This window comes from Oncorhynchus mykiss, chromosome 4 (assembly GCF_013265735.2).
Source record: "Oncorhynchus mykiss isolate Arlee chromosome 4, USDA_OmykA_1.1, whole genome shotgun sequence".
Classification (NCBI taxonomy): domain Eukaryota; kingdom Metazoa; phylum Chordata; class Actinopteri; order Salmoniformes; family Salmonidae; genus Oncorhynchus; species Oncorhynchus mykiss.
In genome coordinates, this window is record NC_048568.1 from 46,394,761 (window position 1) to 46,406,945 (window position 12,185).

The 12,185-nt window shown below is 46.9% G+C and overlaps 1 protein-coding gene across 1 annotated transcript in view; it reads right to left on the minus strand.

The window, feature by feature from the left end:
• gareml (GRB2 associated, regulator of MAPK1-like) overlaps positions 1-12,185 on the minus strand; it is a 62,487-nt gene continuing 50,302 nt past the window's right edge. Inside the window, exons 6-8 of the mRNA XM_036976454.1 lie at positions 11,399-12,034; positions 6,035-6,195; positions 1-5,858 (exon numbers count right to left, since the gene is read on the minus strand). Coding sequence (XP_036832349.1) covers positions 5,270-5,858; positions 6,035-6,195; positions 11,399-12,034 — 1,386 coding nt within the window. The 3' untranslated portion in view covers positions 1-5,269. The remainder of the gene's footprint in view (positions 5,859-6,034; positions 6,196-11,398; positions 12,035-12,185) is intronic.

Genomic DNA, 12,185 nt, shown 5'->3' on the forward strand with positions numbered 1-12,185 from the left:
CAACATGTACTCAGCTATTTAATGTTGAAGCCATCTTAAATTATAATTTTCTTAGAGCACCTTTAACGTCCTCATCACTACAAACCCTGGTTAAACATCCTCATCACTACAAACCCTGGTTAAACACCATTATCATCATCATCATCATCAGTAAAGAGACCAACACTAGACCTCACCATAGCAAATTACCATAGCAACCCCCTGTAGCAGCCAGAGCTTAGTTAACTCTACAGTTTGTAGTTACTGCAGGGCCACAACCAGAGGTTAGTTAACTCTACAGTTTGTTGTTACTGCAGGGCCACAACCAGAGCTTAGTTAACTCTACAGTTTGTAGTTACTGCAGGGCCACAACCAGAGGTTAGTTAACTCTACAGTTTGTAGTTACTGCAGGGCCACAACCAGAGGTTAGTTAACTCTACAGTTTGTAGTTACTGCAGGGCCACAACCAGAGGTTAGTTAACTCTACAGTTTGTAGTTACTGCAGGGCCACAACCAGAGGTTAGTTAACTCTACAGTTTGTAGTTACTGCAGGGCCACAACCAGAGGTTAGTTAACTCTACAGTTTGTAGTTACTGCAGGGCCACAACCAGAGGTTAGTTAACTCTACAGTTTGTAGTTACTGCAGGGCCACAACCAGAGGTTAGTTAACTCTACAGTTTGTAGTTACTGCAGGGCCACAACCAGAGCTTAGTTAACTCTACAGTTTGTAGTTACTGCAGGGCCACAACCAGAGGTTAGTTAACTCTACAGTTTGTAGTTACTGCAGGGCCACAACCAGAGCTTAGATAACTCTACAGTTTGTAGTTACTGCAGGGCCACAACCAGAGGTTAGTTAACTCTACAGTTTGTAGTTACTGCAGGGCCACAACCAGAGGTTAGTTAACTCTACAGTTTGTAGTTACTGCAGGGCCACAACCAGAGGTTAGTTAACTCTACAGTTTGTAGTTACTGCAGGGCCACAACCAGAGGTTAGTTAACTCTACAGTTTGTAGTTACTGCAGGGCCACAACCAGAGCTTAGTTAACTCTACAGTTTGTAGTTACTGCAGGGCCACAACCAGAGCTTAGTTAACTCTACAGTTTGTAGTTACTGCAGGGCCACAACCAGAGGTTAGTTAACTCTACAGTTTGTAGTTACTGCAGGGCCACAACCAGAGGTTAGTTAACTCTACAGTTTGTAGTTACTGCAGGGCCACAACCAGAGGTTAGTTAACTCTACAGTTTGTAGTTACTGCAGGGCCACAACCAGAGGTTAGTTAACTCTACAGTTTGTAGTTACTGCAGGGCCACAACCAGAGGTTAGTTAACTCTACAGTTTGTAGTTACTGCAGGGCCACAACCAGAGCTTAGTTAACTCTACAGTTTGTAGTTACTGCAGGGCCACAACCAGAGCTTAGTTAACTCTACAGTTTGTAGTTACTGCAGGGCCACAACCAGAGGTTAGTTAACTCTACAGTTTGTAGTTACTGCAGGGCCACAACCAGAGGTTAGTTAACTCTACAGTTTGTAGTTACTGCAGGGCCACAACCAGAGGTTAGTTAACTCTACAGTTTGTAGTTACTGCAGGGCCACAACCAGAGGTTAGTTAACTCTACAGTTTGTAGTTACTGCAGGGCCACAACCAGAGGTTAGTTAACTCTACAGTTTGTAGTTACTACAGGGCCACAACCAGAGGTTAGTTAACTCTACAGTTTGTAGTTACTGCAGGGCCACAACCAGAGGTTAGTTAACTCTACAGTTTGTAGTTACTGCAGGGCCACAACCAGAGGTTAGTTAACTCTACAGTTTGTAGTTACTGCAGGGCCACAACCAGAGGTTAGTTAACTCTACAGTTTGTAGTTACTGCAGGGCCACAACCAGAGGTTAGTTAACTCTACAGTTTGTAGTTACTGCAGGGCCTGTTCAGTTGCAGATAGAAATGCCATGAACAGAGTTGATGTTATTCCTTATTCTACACGTCAAAGGCATATTTGGTCTACAAAAGGCTATTTCTATCTAAAGAATCCAAAACGTTGCATAACAAACACCATGGGCCCATACTGGCAAACATTAGAAAAAGTTTAAGTTCAAGGTTAAGTTTAAGCATCAGCCAATTAAAATGGTTGATGTAGTGTCATGTGACAGAATGCTAAATTGTAGCTGGTCCCATCAGATAACCTGGCACACATTAGCCCTTTGCTAACCTTACCAGGTGGCAGATTATTTCCTGGAACAAATTCCTAATCAGCCTATTAAAGACTTTAGGGCTGGATTCAATCAGATCCGCATAGCGATTATTTTGAGGTGTTCGAAGGTAGAACTGCGTTAGAGCTGTCAAATCCAGGCTATTGGGCAACACAAACACTTTTTACAGAAATCTCCTCGCTATTCAGATTCAATAAATTAGTCTGTCAATTTGAACTAAGCAAGCTTCTGTAGTAAATTGTTCATTTTACATCTTGCCTAGTCTACTGTAGCCTATCTAACAGGCCTATCAGGAGTTATAGGCTACCTGCATCTAGCTAAGCAAACCATGGCAAAGTTGAATTACAATCATAAACCCAGATTGTATTTAGTAGCCTAGGCCTATTGAAATGACAAATCAATCCTACAGACAGGCCTAGCTATAGCTATTATCCACATATAACATATAAAATAAGGCTCAATTGACAGAATATATGTGTTTTTACAATCCAAGTGTTTCTTGCGGAGAGATGTTGATATTCTCTGTCCAACTTCATCACTCAAACTCTCCCGTCTGACCACATTTCGCTACAAATTACATCGCCATTCCTTCTTAATTCACTCAATAACGTTAAGGAAGGGTTAACGATCGCAAGAGCAGCTTGTCACCGATTTGATGACTCCAACGATCTGATTGAATCGAGACCTTAAACTTGTGCTCTTTCTGTAATAGGTTGACTGTCCAGCAGGGGGATACATGTTCACCTTGAAATATGGAGATTTAAATGCTCTGCACACTTCACTAATCACCCTCCAAGTGGCAGTATATCTCTCCTCCAATCAATTTTTACCTTTATTTAACTAGGCAAGTTAGTTAAGAACAAATTCTTATTTTCAATGACGGCCTAGGATCAGTGGGTTAACTACCTGTTCAGGGGCAGAACGACAGATTTGTACCTTGTCAGCTCGGGGATTTGAACTTGCAACCTTCCGGTTACTAGTCCAATGCTCTAACCACTAGGCTACCCTGCTGCCCCAAGAAGAATAGCGAAGGCACACCTTCCGGTTCATCCAATCGGAAGGTACACAGCATCTGATTCAACCAATAAGAAGGGACATGTAAGATGGCTAACCTAACGTTGCAGGAGGAAAATAAATGCCTAAGCGGTGTTTCCTTCTTTCTGGTCCTGACGAGAAAAACATTTTTACTGTCGAGGGGGTTCTCTTCTGTACTGTTCAAACAATCAAGTCAATGTGGAGGAGGAGTTAAGATGGAGTGTCGCCTTGTTAACGTCCTAAAGTGGAAGTCATGTCACAGGCTGCCCACTGAGGAAGCTGCCCACTGAGGAAGCTGCCCACTGAGGAAGCTGCCCACTGAGGAAGCTGCCCACTGAGGAAGCTGCCCACTGAGGGTGACCACAGCGAACAGACAGAAAGTACAGGGTGTGTTCATGGGTGTGCTACTTTTGCAAATAGGGGACGCTCAGTTCTCATCTGGGCTAAGTTGGCACTCCTGGTCCGCTGAAAAATGACGGCAAAGCCGCCTGGTAGAGTAGACGGCAAGGCCGCCTGGTGGAGTAGACGACATGGTGGAGTAGACGACAAGGTGGAGTAGACGACAAGGCCGCCTGGTGGAGTAGACGACATGGTGGAGTAGACGACATGGTGGAGTAGACGACAAGGTGGAGTAGATGGCAAGGCCGCCTGGTGGAGTAGACGGCAAGGCCGCCTGGTGGAGTAGACGACATGGTGGAGTAGACGACAAGGTGGAGTAGACGGCAAGGCCGCCTGGTGGAGTAGACGACATGGTGGAGTAGACGACATGGTGGAGTAGACGACAAGGTGGAGTAGACGACAAGGCCGCCTGGTGGAGTAGACGACATGGTGGAGTAGACGACAAGGTGGAGTAGATGGCAAGGCCGCCTGGTGGAGTAGACGGCAAGGCCGCCTGGTGGAGTAGACGACATGGTGGAGTAGACGACAAGGTGGAGTAGACGACAAGGCCGCCTGGTGGAGTAGACGGCAAGGCCGCCTGGTGGAGTAGACGACATGGTGGAGTAGACGACAAGGTGGAGTAGACGGCAAGGCCGCCTGGTGGAGTAGACGACAAGGCCGCCTGGTGGAGTAGACGACAAGGCCGCCTGGTGGAGTAGACGACAAGGCCGCCTGGTGGAGTAGACGACAAGGCCGCCTGGTAGAGTAGACGGCAAGGCCGCCTGGTGGAGTAGACGACAAGGCCGCCTGGTGGAGTAGACGACAAGGCCGCCTGGTGGAGTAGACGACAAGGCCGCCTGGTAGAGTAGACGGCAAGGCCGCCTGGTAGAGTAGACGACAAGGTGGCGTAGACGACAAGGTGGAGTAGACGACAAGGCCGCCTGGTGGAGTAGACGGCAAGGCCGCCTGGTGGAGTAGACGACATGGTGGAGTAGACGACAAGGTGGAGTAGACGGCAAGGCCGCCTGGTGGAGTAGACGACATGGTGGAGTAGACGACAAGGTGGAGTAGACGGCAAGGCCGCCTGGTGGAGTAGACGACATGGTGGAGTAGACGACAAGGCCGCCTGGTGGAGTAGACGGCAAGGCCGCATGGTGGAGTAGACGACAAGGCCGCCTGGTGGAGTAGACGGCAAGGCCGCCTGGTGGAGTAGACGACAAGGCCGCCTGGTGGAGTAGACGGCAAGGCCGCCTGGTGGAGTAGACGACAAGGCCGCCTGGTGGAGTAGACGGCAAGGCCGCCTGGTGGAGTCGAAAGACAATCCAACACAGATGGAATAGTGAGAAACTATTTATTGATCTGACAATTTCCTAATCTGTAGTTTTTATCTGTAGTGTTTATCTGTAGTGTTTCAGTTAGGGGCAACCTTCGCCTCGAGCGGCTTTACAGTACTTCATCAAAATAGCAAACCTTGCCTTCGTCCTTTACGTATATCGCACAGGAGGTTGGTGGCACCGTAATCGGGGAGGATGGGCTCGTGGTAAAGGCTGGAGTGGAATGCTATCAAGTACGTCAAACACATGGTTTCCATTCCAGCCATTTTTATGAGCCGTCCTCCAATCAGCAGCTTCCAATGTTGTGATAAACACCTTGTGACAGTGTCACAATAGGTGTTAAATCTTGGGCCTCCAACCCTGTATGAACTGTGTGATCTTGGTGACGTGCAATCGGCTGAGATGGAAGTCATGTGACAGGGTCTCCTCGTCGAGCTGAACCAGGAGGCTACCGTCAACGCGCTCTCTCTGGAACACGCCCACCGCTGCCTCTGATAGGCCAATGAACCTCAGACTGGCAGACACCTCCTCCAATGAGAGGGCAGACAGGTCAGTGGGCGGGCGCCAGGCAGGGTCACTAGGCGGAGTCGACCCCTCACATGTCCCGCCTCCCTCGGCGCCTCTGGAGAGCTCTGCTGTCTGATTGGCTGGTATAGGCTCTGGGGAAGGGCAGGGGGAGAGACTAGGGCGGTTAAAGGGGTTAAGTGCTCCGAAGGGAGCGAATCGACTCTGAGGGGGCGGAAGCCTCAGCCGGGAGAAGGAGGAGGAATTATAGCTCCACGGCTCCACCCAGGTGGCCTGCGCTGGCTGGGGATTGGCCAAGCTGTCAGCAGGGAGAGCAGGGATTGGCTCAGGGCTGATGTGGGAGGGGTCAGTCCAGGAACATGGATAACAGTAGATAGATGAGTCTGGAGGAGAGACAGAACAACTAGAGAGAGAGGGAAGGATGAGAGAGAGGGATATGGTTAGTGTGTGTGTGTGTGTGGGTGTGTGTGTGTGTGTGTGTGTGTGTGTGTGTGTGTGTGTGTGTGTGTGTGTGTGTGTGTGTGTGTGTGTGTGTGTGTGTGTGTGTGTGTGTGTGTGTGTGTGTGTGTGTGTGTGTACCTGTTGGGTGGTCCAGAAGAGTAATAGGAGAGATGTGTCTGAGGGAAGCGGGGCGGGACCGGTGGACTGGGGGTGGGGCTTGGACAGGAAGGGGAGGAGTCTCCTTTACAGCATCGAGGAGGAACTGGAGGAGCGATCAGGAACCTGCACTCTTCTCTCACCTACACACACAACCACACACAGAGTGGTTTCTATAGAGTCTGAAGAATTTCCAGAGGAATGTGCAAGGAATGTGTGTGTGTGTGTGTGTGTGTGTGTGTGTGTGTGTGTTGGCATGCTGGTAAATGTCACTCTCAACCTTTCACTCCTGAAACACACTCTTCAGCATACACACTGCATTGTTGGTTAGGGGCTTGTAAATCAGCATTTCACGGTAAGGTCTACACTTCTTGTATTCTGCGCATGTGAATAATAAAGTTTGATTTGAAACACACAGAGTGAGTGTGTGTGACCAATTCCAGTAAGTGTGTATCAATAATTCAGTCTCATCCTGAGTTTAACAACCAGATGGAGAGAGAGAGAGAGAGAGAGAGAGAGAGTGGGGGGGGGGGGGGGGGGGGGGGGGGGGGAATAGAGGGCTTTTTTTTTTACACCAAACCAACTTTAGCATGAAGATGGATAGAGGGCTTTTCTGACACAAAGCCAGATTTAGCATGAACAGCACCATTAAGGGTTTCCACCATTTTGAAATTTCATCTTCTACTTCTGACAGTCGGAAGACAAACTGTGTTGTCTGAACAGGTATGAACCCAAGGTTGATGATTTACTGCCACCTGGAGGGTGTTGTCTGAACAGGTACAAACTAAACTTAAGCACGGGAAGTATAGAAATAGCACACATAGAACAGATATGCCTTTTCTTAGACTTGCTTTCTATGTGAATTTGGTGAGATCGTCCAAAACGTTACATATTGCAGCTTCAACATCCTCCTACCGAAGTTCCTACCGAGGCTCCTACCGAGGCTCCTACCGAGCCTCCTACCGAGGCTCCTACCGAGCCTCCTACCGAGGCTCCTACCGAGCCTCCTACCGAGGCTCCTACCGAGTCTCCTACCGAGGCTCCTACCGAGGCTCCTACCGAGGCTCCTGCCGAGGCTCCTACCGAGGCTCCTACCAAGACTCCTACCACGACTCCTACCGAGGCTCCGGCCGAGGCTCCTACCAAGACTCTGACCAAGGCTTCTACCGAGGCTCCTACAGAGGCCCCTACCGAGGATCCTACCGAGGCCAGCTACACCCCCCTGTTGTTTTCTCGGAGGAGAAAAGTATGTTTAAAAACGATACGCAAGTAATCTTTTTATCTATAAAATGTCTGGCACAACTATTATTATTAATTTTTTTACACAACACATATAAATGTGATTCCAACCCTGTAAACATCATTTGGGCCTCCCAGGCGGTGTCACAGCCGGCCATGACCGGGAGCACCGCCCGGGGAGGGTTTGGCAGACCGGGTGCCTGCACGTCCTGATCTTCACCTCTACCGAGTTGCTGCACTGAGGCAAGGTCGTAACTATCAATTCTAAAACAGGTAAATGGGGTAAAACTGTTGAATAATCAAATAGTAAACATCATTTGATTGATGACGTGCTAAAATGTAGGAGAGTCATTTCATACAAGCACAACGGTTTCCGCTCCTCGATTACCTTTGACCTTAATCAAAAGAAGGAGAGGACGCGAGGATTTGAGCAAAACAATTGATAATCTCCTTCATCCCTCCTAATGACCTGAATCGCCTTCATTCATTGGCTGATCCCTCCTAATGACCTGAATCGCCGTCATTCATTGGCTGATCCCTCCTAATGACCTGAATCGCCTTCATTCTCCTAATGACCTGGATGGAATTCTGTTCTTCCTTAACCTATAGGATGTCCCACCCAGTGGACTACTTACAAATGAAGACATCCCTCATTGGTGCTGCCCATGCTGTCACAGATAGGAGAGGTGCTCTCTAGGTATCTCTATGGCATAGATAGGAGAGGGTATCTGTATGGTATAGATAGGTGGGGCTCTCTAGGTATCTCTATGGCAGGGGTCTCCAAAAGGTTGATCGCCAGCTACCAATAGCTCGCAGCTCACCTATAAGTAGCTCCCCAAACAATTCTGAAAGTACAGTGCCTTGCGAAAGTATTCGGCCCCCTTGAACTTTGCGACCTTTTGCCACATTTCAGGCTTCAAACATAAAGATATAAAACTGTATTTTTTTGTGAAGAATCAACAACAAGTGGGACACAATCATGAAGTGGAACGCATTTATTGGATATTTCAAACTTTTTTAACAAATCAAAAACTGAAAAATTGGGCGTGCAAAATTATTCAGCCCCCTTAAGTTAATACTTTGTAGCGCCACCTTTTGCTGCGATTACAGCTGTAAGTCGCTTGGGGCATGTCTCTATCAGTTTTGCACATCGAGAGACTGACATTTTTTCCCATTCCTCCTTGCAAAACAGCTCGAGCTCAGTGAGGTTGGATGGAGAGCATTTGTGAACAGCAGTTTTCAGTTCTTTCCACAGATTCTCGATTGGATTCAGGTCTGGACTTTGACTTGGCCATTCTAACCCCTGGATATGTTTATTTTTGAACCATTCCATTGTAGATTTTGCTTTATGTTTTGGATCATTGTCTTGTTGGAAGACAAATCTCCGTCCCAGTCTCAGGTCTTTTGCAGACTCCATCAGGTTTTCTTCCAGAATGGTCCTGTATTTGGCTCCATCCATCTTCCCATCAATTTTAACCATCTTCCCTGTCCCTGCTGAAGAAAAGCAGGCCCAAACCATGATGCTGCCACCACCATGTTTGACAGTGGGGATGGTGTGTTCAGCTGTGTTGCTTTTACGCCAAACATAACGTTTTGCATTGTTGCCAAAAAGTTCAATTTTGGTTTCGTCTGACCAGAGCACCTTCTTCCACATGTTTGGTGTGTCTCCCAGGTGGCTTGTGGCAAACTTTAAACAACACTTTTTATGGATATCTTTAAGAAATGGCTTTCTTCTTGCCACTCTTCCATAAAGGCCAGATTTGTGCAATATACGACTGATTGTTGTCCTATGGACAGAGTCTCCCACCTCAGCTGTAGATCTCTGCAGTTCATCCAGAGTGATCATGGGTCTCTTGGCTGCATCTCTGATCAGTCTTCTCCTTGTATGAGCTGAAGGTTTAGAGGGACGGGCAGGTCTTGGTAGATTTGCAGTGGTCTGATACTCCTTCCATTTCAATATTATCGCTTGCACAGTGCTCCTTGGGATGTTTAAAGCTTGGGAAATCTTTTTGTATCCAAATCCGGCTTTAAACTTCTTCACAACAGTATCTCGGACCTGCCTGGTGTGTTCCTTGTTCTTCATGATGCTCTCTGCGCTTTTAACGGACCTCTGAGACTATCACAGTGCAGGTGCATTTATACGGAGACTTGATTACACACAGGTGGATTGTATTTATCATCATTAGTCATTTAGGTCAACATTGGATCATTCAGAGATACTCACTGAACTTCTGGAGAGAGTTTGCTGCACTGAAAGTAAAGGGGCTGAATAATTTTGCACGCCCAATTTTTCAGTTTTTGATTTGTTAAAAAAGTTTGAAGTATCCAATAAATGTCGTTCCACTTCATGATTGTGTCCCACTTGTTGTTGATTCTTCACAAAAAAATACAGTTTTATATCTTTATGTTTGAAGCCTGAAATGTGGCAAAAGGTCGCAAAGTTCAAGGGGGCCGATTACTTTCGCAAGGCACTGTACATGCAATTTTCACGTGTTCCACCGCAAACCGTCATAAACAAATCTCACAAGTATCAGACACCGCAAGCTCCCAGCTACTATCTAATCTAGGAAACACTGACATTATCCAACCGCTGGTTAGCCACTATTGGTTTAAAAAGCCAAAAAACGAACACAATATCTACCAATTAATTTCCAGTAATATTGCCCCTGTCTTTCTGTGTGGTGCGCGTGTTTGTCTATTACTCCATGTGAAGCAAGTTGATGTGATAACCGTCTTGTGGGTTGACAGAAATACTAGATACTAGACTATGTATGTATAGTAATGTATCTATGTAATACTAGACTAGGTAGAAATACTTTCCCCAAAACCTTCCCAATTAAAGCTGCAATATGTCCCTATTTGGGCAACCCAACCAAATTCACATAAAAATGTATGTTATAGATCTGTCATTATCATTTAAAGCAAGTCTAAGAAGTGGTAGATCTGTTCTATGTGAGCAATTTCTATGCATCCCGTTCTTAAGATTTGTTTTTGCGTCTTTTTTACAATTGTTTTTGCATAGTGCATCTTGAAATGTTAACTGCAAAGTAGGCTCACCTGGCAGAAGTACATAATTTGTATCTATTATTTGCAAATGTTGCCATGAAATGAGCAGCAGCAGTCCAGAACCATCACTAGACCGGCAAGTTAGACAGCACATTCCTCACTTGCTAGATGCACAATGGGAGGGGGGGGGGGGGGGTCGACATTTGTTAGTTTTCTTCCAAACATAAAAAATAAGGTATTTAATATGATGTAAGCATTGAAAAAAACTCAGACCACCGTTGTTTCTCTATGAAAAACAAATACAAATTTAAAACCGGGGGGGGGGGGAATGGAAAACATTATTTGTAAAAAAAGTAAATACAGATTTCATAGGGCCCCACCCCTTAGAGTTGTTTTTAACCATTATTTCAACAGGTATGTTGACAGAAAACATAGTGCACTACTTTTTCTTGTACACTAAGGACCCGGGAAGAGTAGCAGGGGAGAAGAGAAGAGAAGAACGGGCCTATCTCTATGGTATAGATAGGAGAGGTGCTCTCTAGGTATCTCTATGATATAGATAGGCGAGGGTATCTCTATGGTATAGATATACTAGAGAGAGCACCTCTCCTCTCTCTGGTATAGACGGAGAGGTGCTCTCTAGGTATCAATATAGTATAGATAGGAGAGGTGCTCTCTAGGTATCTCTATGATTTAGATAGGTGAGGGTATCACGGTATAGATAGGAGAGGTGCTCTCTAGGAATCTCTATGGTATAGATAGGAGAGGGAATCTCTATGGTATAGATATACTACAGAGAGCACCTCTCCTATCTCTGGTATAGACGGAGAGGTGCTCTTTAGGTATCAATATAGTATAGATAGGAGAGGTGCTCTCTAGGTATCTCTATGATTTAGATAGGCAAGGGTATCACGGAATAGATAGGAGAGGTGCTCTCTAGGAATCTCTATGGTATAGTTAGGAGAGGGAATCTCTATGGTATAGATATACTAGAGAGAGCATCTCTCCTCTCTCTGGTATAGACAGAGAGGTGCTCTCTAGGTATCAATATAGTATAGATAGGAGAGGTGCTCTCTAGGTATCTCTATGGGAGAGACTCACTGCGTCTGATTTTGGAGGTACAGGGGGCGGGGTTGATACTCTTGTCACCATGGCGAGGCGGGCAGTCCCCAGCAATCCATCCAAAGAGGAAGAGGAATGGACGGAGATGCGGTTTGGCTCTGCCTTCCCCAGGCCCTCTGCAGTCTGATTGGTCCACAGTTCCTCGTAGGGGATCTCTTCACTGGTCTGCAGCTCAGCCTCTGTCCAATTGGGAGAGAGGTACTCTGTCCCCTCCCCTAGAGAGTCTCTGCAGCGTTGCGATTGGCTGACGTTGTCTGTAACTCCGCCCCCAGCGAACACACACACGGACAGCAGCTGAGAGTCCTGAGCTGACACACACACACCTCCCCTCCGCGGGCTCACACACACACCGTCCTCGCTCACACACACTCTCTCCTCGCTGAGTTCTGGACGTGTCTCACGGACGGCTCGACTGTACCCATCAGGGTCGAAGCTGGCATGTTGCCGTAGCAACAGGCTGTCTGTAGTTGCCGAGGGCGTAGCCACAGAGAAGCGCGGCATGCAGCGTAGCAACAGGAAGTGGGAGGGAACCAGTTGTATTGGCCGTACGACGAGACACAACACCACTGTCTTACTGACAATGTTCAAAAGCTTGTAGCGATGCCCCTCTCTCACCTGGAGTCAGACAGAATCACACAGTTAGTCACCTACAGTACAGGGCACAGTTACACAGTTAGTCACCTACAGTACCGAACACAGTTAGTCACCTACAGTACAGAACACACAGTTACACAGTTAGTCACCTACAGTACAGGACACAGTTACA